Source organism: Salvelinus alpinus, chromosome 12 (genome assembly GCF_045679555.1).
Source record: "Salvelinus alpinus chromosome 12, SLU_Salpinus.1, whole genome shotgun sequence".
Lineage (NCBI taxonomy): Eukaryota > Metazoa > Chordata > Actinopteri > Salmoniformes > Salmonidae > Salvelinus > Salvelinus alpinus.
In genome coordinates this window covers 23,576,512-23,594,219 of record NC_092097.1, presented here as the reverse complement: position 1 = coordinate 23,594,219, position 17,708 = coordinate 23,576,512, and the positions used below count along the sequence as shown (strand labels likewise).

General features: G+C 41.4%; 1 protein-coding gene across 4 annotated transcripts in view; it reads left to right on the top strand.

The window, feature by feature from the left end:
- Positions 1-17,708, top strand: part of LOC139535720 (voltage-gated potassium channel subunit beta-2-like) — a 166,313-nt gene that overhangs the window by 24,807 nt on the left and 123,798 nt on the right. For all 4 annotated transcript variants that reach the window (XM_071335441.1, XM_071335439.1, XM_071335440.1 and 1 more), the window contains exon 2: positions 17,206-17,369. In XM_071335441.1, the coding sequence (XP_071191542.1) occupies positions 17,296-17,369 (74 nt within the window). In that variant the 5' untranslated portion in view covers positions 17,206-17,295. The remainder of the gene's footprint in view (positions 1-17,205; positions 17,370-17,708) is intronic.

Sequence of the window (17,708 nt, the reverse complement as noted above, 5' to 3'; positions counted from 1 at the left end):
TACCCTACACTGTCATTATAGACTTACTAACACACTGTCACACTACCCTACACTGTTTCATTATAGACTTACTAACACACTGTCACTACCCTACACTGTTTCATTATAGACTTATTACTAACACACTGTCACACTACCCTACACTGTCATTATAGACTTACTAACACACTGTCACACTACCCTACACTGTTTCATTATAGACTTACTAACACACTGTCACACTACCCTACACTGTTTCATTATAGACTTACTAACACACTGTCACACTACCCTACACTGTTTCATTATAGACTTACTAACACACTGTCACACTACCCTACACTGTTTCATTATAGACTTACTAACACACTGTCACACTACCCTACACTGTTTCATTATAGACTTACTAACACACTGTCACACTACCCTACACTGTTTCATTATAGACTTATTACTAACACACTGTCACACTACCCTACACTGTTTCATTATAGACTTACTAACACACTGTCACACTACCCTACACTGTTTCATTATAGACTTACTAACACACTGTCACACTACCCTACACTGTTTCATTATAGACTTATTACTAACACACTGTCACACTACCCTACACTGTTTCATTATAGACTTACTAACACACTGTCACACTACCCTACACTGTTTCATTATAGACTTACTAACACACTGTCACACTACCCTACACTGTTTCATTATAGACTTACTAACACACTGTCACTACTCTACACTGTTTCATTATAGACTTACTAACACACTGTCACACTACCCTACACTGTTTCATTATAGACTTACTAACACACTGTCACACTACCCTACACTGTTTCATTATAGACTTATTACTAACACACTGTCACACTACCCTACACTGTGTCATTATAGACTTATTACTAACACACTGTCACACTACCCTACACTGTGTCATTATAGACTTATTACTAACACACTGTCACACTACCCTACACTGTTTCATTATAGACTTACTAACACACTGTCACTACCCTACACTGTTTCATTATAGACTTATTACTAACACACTGTCACTACCCTACACTGTTTCATTATAGACTTACTGACACACTGTCACACTACCCTACACTGTTTCATTATAGACTTACTAACACACTGTCACACTACCCTACACTGTTTCATTATAGACTTACTAACACACTGTCACACTACCCTACACTGTTTCATTATAGACTTACTAACACACTGTCACTACCCTACACTGTTTCATTATAGACTTACCAACACACTGTCACTACCCTACACTGTTTCATTATAGACTTACTAACACACTGTCACACTACCCTACACTGTTTCATTATATACTTACTAACACACTGTCACACTACCCTACACTGTTTCATTATAGACTTACTAACACACTGTCACTACCCTACACTGTTTCATTATAGACTTACTAACACACTGTCACTACCCTACACTGTTTCATTATAGACGTACTAACACACTGTCACTACCCTACACTGTTTCATTATAGACTTACTAACACACTGTCACTACCCTACACTGTTTCATTATAGACTTACTAACACACTGTCACACTACCCTACACTGTTTCATTATAGACTTACTGACACACTGTCACACTACCCTACACTGTTTCATTATAGACTTACTGACACACTGTCACACTACCCTACACTGTTTCATTATAGACTTATTACTAACACACTGTCACACTACCCTACACTGTGTCATTATAGACTTATTAATAACACACTGTCACACTACCCTACACTGTGTCATTATAGACTTATTACTAACACACTGTCACACTACCCTACACTGTTTCATTATAGACCTATTACTAACACACTGTCACACTACCCTACACTGTTTCATTATAGACTTACTAACACACTGTCACTACCCTACACTGTTTCATTATAGACTTATTACTAACACACTGTCACTACCCTACACTGTTTCATTATAGACTTACTAACACACTGTCACACTACCCTACACTGTTTCATTATAGACTTACTAACACACTGTCACACTACCCTACACTGTTTCATTATAGACTTACTAACACACTGTCACTACTCTACACTGTTTCATTATAGACTTACTGACACACTGTCACTACCCTACACTGTTTCATTATAGACTTACCGACACACTGTCACTACCCTACACTGTTTCATTATAGACTTACTAACACACTGTCACACTACCCTACACTGTTTCATTATAGACTTACTAACACACTGTCACTACTCTACACTGTTTCATTATAGACTTACTAACACACTGTCACTACCCTACACTGTTTCATTATAGACTTACTAACACACTGTCACACTACCCTACACTGTTTCATTATAGACTTACTGACACACTGTCACACTACCCTACACTGTTTCATTATAGACTTATTACTAACACACTGTCACACTACCCTACACTGTGTCATTATAGACTTATTACTAACACACTGTCACACTACCCTACACTGTCATTATAGACTTACTAACACACTGTCACACTACCCTACACTGTTTCATGATAGACTTATTACTAACACACTGTCACAATACCCTACACTGTTTCATTATAGACTTACTAACACACTGTCACACTACCCTACACTGTTTCATTATAGACTTACTAACACACTGTCACACTACCCTACACTGTTTCATTATAGACTTATTACTAACACACTGTCACTACCCTACACTGTTTCATTATAGACTTACTAACACACTGTCACACTACCCTACACTGTTTCATTATAGACTTACTGACACACTGTCACACTACCCTACACTGTTTCATTATAGACTTATTACTAACACACTGTCACACTACCCTACACTGTTTCATTATAGACTTATTACTAACACACTGTCACACTACCCTACACTGTGTCATTATAGACTTATTACTAACACACTGTCACACTACCCTACACTGTGTCATTATAGACTTATTACTAACACACTGTCACACTACCCTACACTGTGTCATTATAGACTTATTACTAACACACTGTCACACTACCCTACACTGTTTCATTATAGACTTACTAACACACTGTCACTACCCTACACTGTTTCATTATAGACTTATTACTAACACACTGTCACTACCCTACACTGTTTCATTATAGACTTACTGACACACTGTCACACTACCCTACACTGTTTCATTATAGACTTACTAACACACTGTCACTACCCTACACTGTTTCATTATAGACTTACTAACACACTGTCACTACCCTACACTGTTTCATTATAGACTTACTAACACACTGTCACACTACCCTACACTGTTTCATTATAGACTTACTAACACACTGTCACACTACCCTACACTGTTTCATTATAGACTTACTGACACACTGTCACACTACCCTACACTGTTTCATTATAGACTTACTGACACACTGTCACACTACCCTACACTGTTTCATTATAGACTTATTACTAACACACTGTCACACTACCCTACACTGTGTCATTATAGACTTATTACTAACACACTGTCACACTACCCTACACTGTGTCATTATAGACTTATTACTAACACACTGTCACACTACCCTACACTGTGTCATTATAGACTTATTACTAACACACTGTCACACTACCCTACACTGTTTCATTATAGACTTACTAACACACTGTCACTACCCTACACTGTTTCATTATAGACTTATTACTAACACACTGTCACTACCCTACACTGTTTCATTATAGACTTACTAACACACTGTCACACTACCCTACACTGTTTCATTATAGACTTACTAACACACTGTCACACTACCCTACACTGTTTCATTATAGACTTACTAACACACTGTCACACTACCCTACACTGTTTCATTATAGACTTACTAACACACTGTCACACTACCCTACACTGTTTCATTATAGACTTACTAACACACTGTCACACTACCCTACACTGTTTCATTATAGACTTACTAACACACTGTCACACTACCCTACACTGTTTCATTATAGACTTACTAACACACTGTCACACTACCCTACACTGTTTCATTATAGACTTACTAACACACTGTCACACTACCCTACACTGTTTCATTATAGACTTACTAACACACTGTCACACTACCCTACACTGTTTCATTATAGACTTACTAACACACTGTCACACTACCCTACACTGTTTCATTATAGACTTACTAACACACTGTCACACTACCCTACACTGTTTCATTATAGACTTACTGACACACTGTCACTACCCTACACTGTTTCATTATAGATTTACTAACACACTGTCACTACCCTACACTGTTTCATTATAGACTTACTAACACACTGTCACTACTCTACACTGTTTCATTATAGACTTACTAACACACTGTCACACTACCCTACACTGTTTCATTATAGACTTACTAACACACTGTCACTACTCTACACTGTTTCATTATAGACTTACTAACACACTGTCACTACCCTACACTGTTTCATTATAGACTTACCAACACACTGTCACTACCCTACACTGTTTCATTATAGACTTACTGACACACTGTCACACTACCCTACACTGTTTCATTATAGACTTACTGACACACTGTCACTACCCTACACTGTTTCATTATAGACTTACTGACACACTGTCACTACCCTACACTGTTTCATTATAGACTTACTAACACACTGTCACTACCCTACACTGTTTCATTATAGACTTACCAACACACTGTCACTACCCTACACTGTTTCATTATAGACTTACTAACACACTGTCACACTACCCTACACTGTTTCATTATAGACTTACTGACACACTGTCACAGAACAGTGGCACATACTCTTACTCTGTAAAACACACAGACATGTACTCTAACTCAGTAGTCATGCTCTAATGTTAGGGCCCAGAAATAGACTGGTAAACAAGCATTTGCCTGGTCTCACACACATTGAGTGTCTTTGACACAGGTTACAGGCAGGCCTCAGGCACGCGGCCACAAATATACACAATGATGATGACGTTAACCCGTAAGGAAGCCTTCCGTTTCTTCAACACTCATCGTGGACCATGGCATACGCACAAAGACTGTGCTACTGGGGGTACCAGCTTGGTTTTCAGTCGGCAGCATTGACTTTTGTGTGTGTGCATCAAAGTGCCCTTCCTTTGACAGTAAAGCCCAGTAGTGCGTGCTCTTTTCATACATGTTTAAGGATGCTCAAAGATGAACCCATTCACTTGCTGTGTGATTACAGCGTTATGGACTTTACATTTGCACGCAAAATCCCAACTTTAATGCCTGAGAGAATGGACAAACAAAATATAAATGTAACTTTTGATGTTTGTGTCTATAGTACCTCTTGGGGAGTGTATACCCAAGAAAAAGGACGTCTAAACATTGGCATGTTGGAGAAATAAAGAATAATAAGAAGTGTTATGGATGTTACATGATCAAGGTTTTTGGGGAGAATGAACATATTAGCTAAAGTCTGTGAGTTTAAGTCTTAGGTCAAAACATGGATAGCCATTTCGAAGGAAGGGCTTGGCTGGTGAACACGAAAATTATACTTTTTTTGTAATTTTTATTTAATTTAAATTTTACCCCCTTTTCTCCCCAATTTTCGTGGTATCCAATCGCTAGTAATTACTATCTTGTCTCATCGCTACAACTCCCGTACGGCCTCGGGAGAGACGAAGGTCGAAAGCCATGCGTCCTCCGAAGCACAACCCAACCAAGCCGCACTGCTTCTTAACACAGCGCGCCTCCAACCCGGAAGCCAGCCGCACCAATGTGTCGGAGGAAACACCGTGCACCTGGCCCCCTTGGTTAGCGCGCACAGCGCCCGGCCCGCCACAGGAGTCGCTGGAGCGCGATGAGACAAGGATATCCCTACCGGCCAAACCCTCCCTAACCCGGACGACGCTAGGCCAATTGTGCGTCGCCCCACGGACCTCCCGGTCGCGGCCCTAGACCACTGCGCCACCCGGGAGGCCCTGAAAATTATACTTTTGAATATATTCTAATTTCCATGATCACTTTTGAGTGGAAAAACAACCGTTATGGATATTAGTCTGAAATAGACATTCAAATCTTAGACTTCATGATCAATACATGTCATAAACAAACCAGATAAATACATTATTTTCCTCTTACAGAGCTTCCTGAGGGGAGTGAGCCTCTGCTTCATACACTATCCCAGGATAGGTGCAACATCAGAGATGACATACAATGGTTCCAGACACTACCACACACATCCTGTCTCAGAACTTATCTCCCCCAAGGCCGAAGGAGGGAGTGACTGGGCACAGACATTGTGGAGACAAGTAATTGGTTCCTCATTAATCACACCATCCTTTCACATAGTTTGCAATAGGTAAAGACACGTATTCACATATGAAGACAATGTTCCCTCCTGTCCTCCTTTGCCCTATTCTCTTTCTGATATTCTGCATAGCAACAGGGACATGTGATAGACAAGCCTGACTTCTCCCCTCTCTGGGCCCCAGGTGACTGAGGCCCATATGAGGGAGGAAGTGCAACTGCCAACACCAGAGTCCGAAGGGATACATTCTAATAACAAGACAGTTCAATCATATAAGCATATTATGCAGATAAGACATCTTAATTATCTATGTTACTGAGCTAATTCTGATTCTTCCGCCACAGTACCCAATTGTCATACTTGAGTCAAAGTAAAGATACCTTAAATGAAAACGACTCAAGTAAAAGTGAAAGTCACCCAGTAAAATATGACTTGTCTAAAAGTATTTGGTTTTAAATATGCTTAAGTATCAAAAGTAAATGTAAACACTAAAATATACTTACGTATAAATAATTTCAAATTCCTTATATTAAGCAAACCAGACGACATGATTTTATATATATATTAGAGGTCGACCGATTAATCGGAATGGCCGATTAATTAGGGCCGATTTCAAGTTTTCATAACAATCTGATTTTTTTTTTTTTTTTACACCTTTATTCATCCTTTATTTAACTAGGCAAGTTAGTTAAGAACACATTCTTATTTTCAATGACGGTCTAGGAACGGTAGGTTAACTGCCTCGTTCAGGGGCAGAACGACACATTTTTACCTTGTCAGCTCGGGGGATTCAATCTTGCAACCTTACAGTTAACTAGTCCAACGCTCTAACCACCTGATTACATTGCACTCCACAAGGAGCCTGCCTGTTACGCGAATGCAGTAGAAGCCAAGGTAAGTTGCTAGCTAGCATTAAACTTATCTTATAAAAAACAATCAATCAATCATAATCACTAGTTAACTACACATGGTTGATGATATTACTAGTTTATCTAGCGTGTCCTGCGTTGCATATAATCGATGCGTATCGTTGCTCCAATGTGTACCTAACCATAAACATCAATGCCTTTCTTAAAATCAATACACAGAAGTATATATTTTTAAACCTGCATATTTAGCTAAAAGAAATCCAGGTTAGCAGGCAATATTAACCAGGTGAAATTGTGTCACTTCTCTTGCGTTCATTGCACGCAAGAAAACGTTGTGCAATGTAACAGGAATATTGTAACGGCAGCCTTCCTCCTCTTCGTGAAGTGTAGCAGGGATCGTACCAAGACGCAGCGGAGCTCGTGTTCAACATGATTTTAATAAACAAGACAAAACTGTGAACACTTACAAAATAACAAACGTGGCTTACCGATACAGCCCTATCTGGTGCAGAGAAAACACAGAGACAGGAAACAACCACCCACAAAATCCCAACACAAAACAAGCCACCTATATATGATTCCCAATCAGAGACAACACAAAACATCTGCCTCTGATTGAGAACCATATTAGGCCAAACATAGAAACAGACAAACTAGACACACAACATAGAATGCCCACCCAGCTCACGTCCTGACCAACACTAAAACAAGCACAACACACAAGAACTATGGTCAGAACGTGACAAATATTTAGACTTATAGACGCCACACGTTAGATAAAATACGGAACGGTTCCGTATTTCACTGAAAGAATAAACGTCTTGTTTTCGAGATGATAGTTTCCGGATTGGACCATATTAATGACCTAAGGATCGTATTTCTGTGTGTTATTATGTTATAACTAAGTCTATGATTTGATAGAGCAGTCTGACTGAGCGGTGGTAGGCAGCAGCAGGCTCGTAAGCATTCATTCAAACAGCACTTTCCTGCGTTTTACCAGAAGCTCTTCGCTGTGCTTCAAGCCTATCAACTCCCGAGATTAGGCTGGTGTAACCGATGTGAAATGGCTAGCTAGTTAGCGGGGTGCGCGCTAATAGCGTTTCAAACGTCACTCGCTCTGAGACTTGGAGGAGTTATTCCCCTTGCTATGCATGGGTAACGCTGCTTCGAGGGTGGCTGTTGTTGTTGTGTTCCTGGTTCGAGCCCAGGTAGGGGCGAGGAGAGGGATGGAAGCTATACTGTTACACTGGCAATACTAAAGTGCCTATAAGAACATCCAATAGTCAAAGGATAATGAAATACAAATGGTATAGAGAGAAATAGTCCTATAATAACTACAACTTAAAACGTCTTACCTGGGAATATTGAAGACTCATGTTAAAAGGAACCACCAGCTTTCATATGTTCTCATGTTCTGAGCAAGGAACTTAAACGTTAGCTTTCTTACATGGCACATATTGCACTTTTACTTTCTTCTCCAACACTTTGTTTTTGCATTATTTAAACCAAATTGAACATGTTTCATTATTTATTTGAGGCTAAATTGATTTTATTGATATATTATATTAAGTTAAAATAAGTGTTCATTCAGTATTGTTGTAATTGTCATTATTACAAATAAAAAATAAAAATATCGTCCGATTAATCGGTATCGGCTTTTTTGGGCCTCCAATAATCGGTATCGGCATTGAAAAATCATAATCGGTCGACCTCTAACATATATATATATATATATATTTTTTTTTATGCATTGCCATGGCACATTTCAACACTCAGACATCATTTACAAATGAAGCATTTGTGTTTAGTGAGTCCTCCAGATCAGAGGCAGTAGGGATGACCAGGGATGGCCTCCTAATAAGTGCGTGAATTTGACCATTTTCTGTCCTGCTAAGCATTCAAAATGTAACGAGTACTTTTGGGTGTCAGGGAAAATGTAAGGATGCCAAGAGTGTGCAAAGTTGTCATCAAGGCAAAGGTTGGCTACTTTGAAGAATCTCAAATCTAAAATACATTGATTTGTTCAACACTTTTTTGGTTACTACATGATTCGTGTTATTTCATTGTTTTTATGTCTTCACTATTAATCTACAATGTAGAAAATAGTAAAAATACAGAAAAACCCTGGAATGAGTAGGTATGTCCCAACTTTTGACTGGTACTGTAGCTGGAGCCCTGAGCTGGATATAATTCATTAGACACATCTTAGATTTTTAATAGTTATACTTAAATTATAGTTATAAACAGTATTTATAAGCAAACGGTTTTGAAAATCATACTGTTGGTATTTCAAAATACCCCGGTATGCGGTATAAAAGGTATATCGCCCAAGCCTAGAGATGAGTAATGAGGCCTGCCCAGGAGACACCCAGGAGGGAGTGATGCATGGCCCTAGCCTGCCTGTGTGTGTTTGTAAAGCCAGGCTGCAACAGCACAGGGCCTCCATCCAGACCAGACTGCTCTCAGCGCAACCCAGTCAGCTCTTTCCCACAATCTCCCCTCTACTGCATTTTTTCCTGATTAATTTTTTTTTTTTTATTATAATTATTTATAATTTTTTCTCTCTCCCATTTGTTATTCTCTCTTTCTCTCCTGTTTTTTCCCCTGGACTGTTCCTCTCACTAGGTGTGTGTTGGCCAGTCGCCGCAGGCTGCTTCTCATGGGGGAGAGAAGTTCAGAGTCGGTCTGCTCAAAAAGCTGCCTGGCAGCTGGCAGCTTGCTGCATTGGCTGCAGATTTCATTAGGAATTCTGGACCATTCTCTCTGCTTATACCCCCTCAGTTAGCAACGACACTTGTCAGAGTGGTGGTGTTGTAGTGTAGTGTAGTAGAAACCTGAAGGAAGATTCTATCCCTCCCTTATCGCGCTGGCAGCTCCTGTGGATTATGCAGAATAGAGGACAACAACAGCACAAGGAGTAGAGAACTGCTGCTGTGTGAATAATTTAGGAGCAGATGGCTGTGTTTTAAGAAAAGGCAGTGTAATTGTATAAATAGAAGAGCAGTAGAACAAAAGGGATGTTGTATCGACCGTCTCTCTCTATCTGCCGCAGAGGCTATCTGCTCTCACAGGGGTCCTTTGCTGACTTCACAAAAGCTAAAAACAACCAGCAGATGTTAAACAATAATGCTGGCCATTATGTCAGAACCACACTCCTCTCCCTTCCATGGTTATTGTTAGATTAGCACAGAGCAGGGATATTCAACCTCGGGTCCACAAAAATATATATTTTTAAAAAGCGACACTTACCAGTGTCAAGTGCCGCTGGCTGCTAGTAAGCTTCCTTGACTTAGATCCAGATCTCAACCCCATAGAAAATCTTTGGAGGGAGTTGAAAGTCCGTGTTGCCCAGCAACAGCCCCAAAACATCACTGCTCTAGAGGAGATCTGCATGGAGGAATGGGCTAAAATACCAGCAACAGTGTGTGAAAACCTTGTGAAGACTTACAGAAAACATTTGACCTCTGTCATTGCCAACAAAGGGTATATAACAAAGTATTGAGAAACTTTTGTTATTGACCAAATACTTATTTTCCACCATAATTTGCAAATAAATTCATTAAAAATCCTACAATGTGATTTTCTGGATTTTTTTTCTCATTTTGTCTGTCATAGTTGAAGTGTACGTACCTATGATGAAAATTACAGGCCTCTCTCATCTTTTTAAGTGGGAGAACTTGCACAATTGGTGGCTGACTAAATACTTTTTTGCCCCACTGTAGGTAAAACTGATTTAAGTTTTCCTGCAATAAAGTCCCTGGCCACTTGGAGTGCCGCTTCTGGATGAGCATTTTCTTGTGCGGTCTTAGTGCCAGCATCGGTTTGTGGTGGTAAATAGATAGCTTCGAAAAATATAGAACAACATTCTCGGTAGATAGTGTGGTCTACAGCTTATCATGAGGTACTCTACCTCAGGTGAGCAAAATCTTGAGACTTGGTTCGTCTTCCTTAATATTAGAGATTGCGCACCAGCTGTTATTGACAAATAGACACAGACCACCACCCCTCGTCTTACCTGAGGTAGCTGTTTTTCTCTTGCCGATGCATGGAAAACCCAGGGCGATTTGGGCCTGGTCCGGGAGCAGCAGTAAATCCTTCGCGTCAGACTCCTTCTTTGTTCAGTTCGAAGTGGGTAATCGCTGTTTTGATATCCAGAAACTCTTTTTGGTCTTAAGAGATGGTAGCAGAAACATTATTTACAAAAACACACGAAATAGCACTGGTTAGGAGCCCGTAAACAGCAGCCATCCCCTCCGGCGCCATTCTCATATATATTCCCATATAATATATATATTATTAAATGTAAAGTTTCATGTTACATTCACTTTTTAAGTATTTTTATAGACTTCATCATTGGCAGTGTACAAGATTTTTTGACATTACACAACAGAGCACTTAAACTGGAGTGACACTCCAGTAGGTAATGGTTGCACAAAACGACTTCTATCTGAAAACAGATTCTGAGATAATTAGCTTTAATGCTCCGAACCCTCATAGGTTTGAATGGTGTCAACAATTTTTATATTGTATTCTTTTTTTTAAACTTAGCAACTTGAATTGGGGAATTTGCAAACCACGCCCCCAAATATTCTAACAAGCCTCTACATGAAGTAAATTTTCTTTTTGTGGGCTAGCCTGCGCTGGGCTTGGTGTGGGCTGGCCCATGTTGGGCTGGTGTCCACTAGCCTGTGTTGTACTGGTGTAGACTAGCCTGTGCTGGCCTTGGTATGGGCTTGGTGGTGGAAAGCCCATGCTGGGCTAGCCAATGCTGGGCTGATGTGGGATTGCTGTGTGCTAGCCTGTGCTGTGATAGCCCGTGTTTGGCTGGTGTGGACTTGGTGTGGGCTAGCCAAATACTCACATGGGGTCAATGGGGTCATGTTTGCTGGGTAACCTTTGTTTAACCAGCTAAACAGCTGCTCTTAGCAAAAATGTGTTTGGAGTTACCTTTCTAGCTAATAGGCTATGTTAGAGTTTACACTTCCTCTTCCAATTATACTGAAAAAGACATGAAAAGTGTTGGTCCCATGTTTAATGAGCTGAAATAAAATATCCCAGAAATGTTCCATACACACAAAAAGCTTATTTCTCAAAAAAAAGCATTTCTCCTTTTGCCAAGATAATCCATCCACCTGACAGATGCGGCATATCAAGATGCTGATTAAACAGCATGATCATTACACAGGTGCACCTTGTGGTGGGGACAATAAAAGGTCACTCTAAAATGTGCAGTTTTGTCACACAACACAATGCCACAGATGTCTCAAGTTTTGAGGGAATGTGCAATTGGCATGCTGACTGCAGGAATGTCCACCAGAGCTGTTGCCAGAGAATTGTATGTTAATTTCTCTACCAGAAGCCACCTACAATGTTGTTTTAGAGAATTTGGCAGTGCGTCCAACTGGCCTCATAACCGCAGACCATGTGTAACCACACCAGGACGTCCACATCTGCGGGATCGTCTGAGACAGCTGAATAAACCGAGCAATATTTCTGTCTGTAATAAAGCCCTTTTGTAGGGAAAAACTAGTTCTGATTGGCTGGGCCTGGTTCCCCAGTGGGTTGCCTGGCTCCCAAGTGCCTGCGCCCCTGCCTAGTCATGTGAAATCCATAGATTTGGGACGAATTCATTTTAATTTAAATTTTCTTAAATTAACTTTAACTCAGTAAAATCGTTGAAATTGTTGCATGTTGCATTTCTATTTTTGTTCAGTATATAATGTGGGGAGCTTAAAATAATGAAAAATGATACCAAATCTACTCATTTTAAAATATTGATTACTTCTCCTTGCCATTATCATTCAACTGATAAGACGTGACATTTTTTGGGGCTTGTTAACGTATGATGGGGATCCCTGGGTCAGTGGTTTGCCAGGGCGGGGGTCCCTGGGCAAGAAAAGGTTGAAGACCCCTGGCACAGAGGACGCTCAGAGGATTATAAATAGAAGTGGGGGCCTCTCCTAGGGTGCTCAGGTTATTATATAAGAGGGCCGTGGCAGTGTTCACAGGCTGTGAGTGTGTGCACACAGCCCAGAAACCACAGTCCTCTCTGGCACCACACAACATGGGATTTTACTCTCTCTCTCGCTGTCGTTTTATTGGTCTGATTTAGATCTTATCCATCTCCACAGTAGAAGTGTGCAGGATACATTTGTATATCACCTTTGACTGTGCCTTTTGCGCACCTATGCATAAATCGTACATCTTCAGTCTGTCTCCTCTGCTCTGCCCTCTCTCCTTGCTGCAGTGTGTGGTAGTCAGTGGTGCTGTAAGATGTGTGTGAGATACTAGAATTAAGTCAAAAGCAGTTTGAAATGTAAGGATCCACATTACTCCCCTCTGTCCCCTGCACAATGCTCCAAGACACACTATGCTCCAAGACACAATATCACGCCTCTCCCTTTGTCTCTTGTCCCTTGATGAGAGAGAGGTGGGTTGGATGGACCCATAGAGATAAGAGGGGTTTCCCATTTCTGCTGCAGTCTTCTCTGTGATGCTGCTGCAGTGCAGGCTCGGCCGGGTCTCATTTATAACACAGCCTGAGGTTATCCATACATTTAGTACAGCTCCATAAAGCAGCTCTCACCAGCCACTGGTAGCCACTCTGACTGCTGTGAGACATGATGGTATCATCACAGCCTTAATGCGCACAACAGCAGCAGTGCCATGTTTGTCCAATTGTTACAGTAGGTCGAAGGGACAGATTAGCCTCCCATTACTATAAGAGCTCCCAGCTAATGGCTCTGAGCAAACCTACTGTACACTGACTGACTGTTCTCTGTGTGGAAAGCACCAGGCTTCTGAATGTGGAAGCTAGTGTGTGTGAGAGATAGCTAGCACATAGTACAAATGGCATGTGGTGGTTTGAGTGTGGTGTGTTGTACCTAGCACACATTACACATGATCGATTTCCAAAAGCTGAGGATTGGTGTGTTGACTGAGAATTCATCTTTGGCCTGTCACCTGTTGGTGACAAACAAATGGCCTACCAAATATCTGAAATTTATAATATGGTCCAACAAATGTTGGAAATTATAAGCAGAAAATGGTCTAAATTAGGGGTGAAAGTAGCCAGTAGGCCATATGGTACAGTTCAGAGTATCAGCAAAATAAATGATTATGGAATCATGGTGGATGGAGCTGCGAAGGTAGACTACTTTATGAAGTGATTTGTTTGACTACCAAATGAAAACATCTACACACAACACCCATGATATGTGAAACTGAATCTGTGCATGCCGCGTAAAACAACAGTAAACGGGATAGGATGTTTACATGCCACAGTATCCCATCTAAGATCATCATATCCCATGTATCTTATCCGGGTTTCTCATAACCGAGACACAAGCTTTTTCGGGTTACTGTAAATAGGATGGGATAGGATGTTTACGGTTAACTCAAAAACAGAGTATTTGAGGATCCTTTAATCCCAAATAATAATGGGATACTGCAGTAAACGTGTGCAATTATACATGGTCACTGTTACTCTGTCTCTGCCTGTCTGTTTGTCTGACAAGGACAACTTTACATAATTTAGCAAATGATTTTGACTAAAGAACCATGACATGAATGTAGCCGTATAGGGATCCTCTTTGATTATGACTCAGATCTTTATTTAGGCCTATATCCATATTATTATTCAATCCGTGTCACCAATCAGGACACCCCTGGCAGTCTTCGTCTGCCATTCTGTTCCTCCTCTCTTCCTGTGCCATCTATTGGCATCTGTGTGTTTCCTGCTGCTAACACTGTACTGTACTTTCCAGGCCAGGACTGCCTACTTACGTAAGCCCGGTCTCAAGAGGAATCTCTCTCAGGCTGGGTGTAGGTGTCGGTTGCCTTTGGTGACTCCATGTTGCATTGTGTTGGACAGGAATGAAGGTAGCAGTATGTAGGTTGCAGTATGTAAGACTGGCTAAACACTAAACAGGCAATACTAAGGCATTCTTTCTGTTTGTCTTTATTTCAACCTCTCCAGTGAAATCCATCCTCACCCTGTCCGTGGGGCTGTCCTCCTTCACACTACTCCTTTCCTTTAGTCTTCTCGCTGTCCTGTTGCTTTTGGATCAGCATGTGGTGGTGTTGGGCCAGAGGATGGTTCTGATCCGATAAGGGTCCAGAACCTCCCTCCCTCTCTGTCTGCCTCCCTGCAGTTTTAATCTGCAGAGTGCACCTTGGCCCATTAGAGCAGTAAATCTGAGCTCAGCTCTCCAACTTGTGCTGCCAGGACAAGTCTGTACCGCAGTGCTGCAGTAAGCATCCTCTCCCTCTATTTCCTCTCTCTCCAACTGCAGCACAGCACAGCCATCTAATGTGGGCTTCAAGCACCCCGTGGAATTTGATGCACCAATAATAAACTGTCAAAGCGAAGGAGAAACACTCAGCCTAGCCTAACTTTTTTGGGTTGAGCTGAGAGCATAACATTTCACCGACTAAGACTGTATGTCTGAACTTCAGTATAGGCTAAATGATATTTGCTAAACTTTAGCCTTGACTCCAGTCGTTCGGCAGTACAGTGTGTTGCGGTCTGGTAGCACAAGACCGTACACCCAGACAGCAGCCTCTAAAGCAGGATGGGCCACCAAATCCAGCAAGACAGCTCCTGTGTCCTCCGTTAATGACCAGTCAGTCGGTGACTTTAGATACATGACTTTCCAGGCAGGTGGAGTCCTACATTGACCGGGGGATTCTGTAGATCTACAACACAGCCATCTTCATCTGGCCATCATGACGCCATCATCATCATCATCACCTTGTAGGAGAAGGGACCAGCTAGACAGGCAGCGTCAGGTAGGCAGGGGCTTTTGTTCCGTCCTGCCTGGCATGATTGAAGTGGTGTGACCAGATGGCATTAAATGAGTCCTTGAAAAGGGGACACCTCATTTTCTGTGATTGATGTGAGGAGAAAGTCACCTTCACGTCCTCAGCATTACCACATCTGTTTCTATTACAGCAGACCAGCGACGGCTCATGGCTGGCTCGCTCACGTGGTTACTGTAGCAGTGCAGTCCTATGTAAACTATAATGTAGAGCAGGGCTGTCCAACTCATTTTGCCCTGCAGGCTGCATTCAGTCTTCACCGAGGTCCAGAGGGACGCACTGAATTTAAAAAATATTTTCTTGCTGTCAAAATGTGCCTAGTTTTCGTTTTTTTTTGGTGCTGCTTTACTGTTGTTAGCAAGCTGGACAAAGTGAAAAGACTAAATGTAGGTTGATTATCATTTCTACACAGTTTTAGATTTGGTTATAGGCATAAAAATTATACCCACCCCCTTTAAAAAATATATTTTTAAATATTTTAATCAAACCTCCCATCAGCTGCACTGAATCGTCTGGATCGGGCCCGCAGGCCGTATGTTTCACACCCCTGATGTAGAGGGAAATGGTACATAGAGTACAGTAGGTAATGCAAATGGGACGTTTTATTCTCCAGGCCCTTCTGTAGTCATCCTCCACTCCTCCCTCAGCCCCCAGCTGCCCAGCTCTCTTCTACTGTTTTAGCCCCTTACTTCAGCAGTGCTGTCCTTCTTGGGCAAAGACTGTTGAGTTTCATAGAAACTAGTCGCCCCGAGCACACGCATACGACAAGGGTAGGATGACGATGTGTGAGGACACCCATAACTTTGTGTGTGAACGTGTTTAAAGTGGGTCTGAGTGTGTGAACGTGTGTATAACATGTGATCAGACAAGTGGCTCTGATTGGCCAAATTTATTCCCCTGTAGTTTACAAAACAATAGTTAACATCCCCAGTTACAGCCCACTGAGCCCAGATGGCAGTCTTATTGGTCTGACCACCTTACTTATTTATTCAAGCTGCTGCCTGTGAGACCACAGTGAGGGAATGGTGCCATCTAGTGGCTGGTGAAGAGCAGTGACATCTTGAAAGAACTATTTGACACAAAAAAAGGAATACTGAAATCAGAATGGATAAGAAAGAAAGTTGTCTTTCTCCTTATCACTATAACCACACAGAAGATATACCAGTGTACAGACTGCTTACTCTCTCTATCCCCTCCAGAAGCCCAGTTTGTTGAGAGACAGTCCCCTGTTTTCCTGGTGAGAGAGAGACCCCTCGGCAGACTGGCCATACCCCCACCCTCCCGTCTCCATGTATCCTGAATCTACCACAGACTCACCTGCCCGCCTCTCCCGACAGACTGGCTCACCGGGCATGATCTACAAGTGAGTACACACACACAAACACACATTCAACGTGGCCTGTGTATGGGATCTCATGGTGCATGCAGTTAATTTCTCCAGCCTGATAAAAATGAAATGTCCATACTTCATGAGTCATGCTACTTCCATTCTATTCAGAACAAGCAGTCATGTACCTACTCGTGTCATCCCCAATCCTTTGTAATACAAAAAATAGATCATCAGTAAGCTTGTAGTGGAAACACTTGTTTCTGTTCTCTCATTGGTTCAAGCACAGCCCCTTTCCTGCTGTTCCACATGCCACTAGCATGTGGCACCAGAGAACCATTTGTTTAGTGTTACTTTCAGATATAATTGACAGTA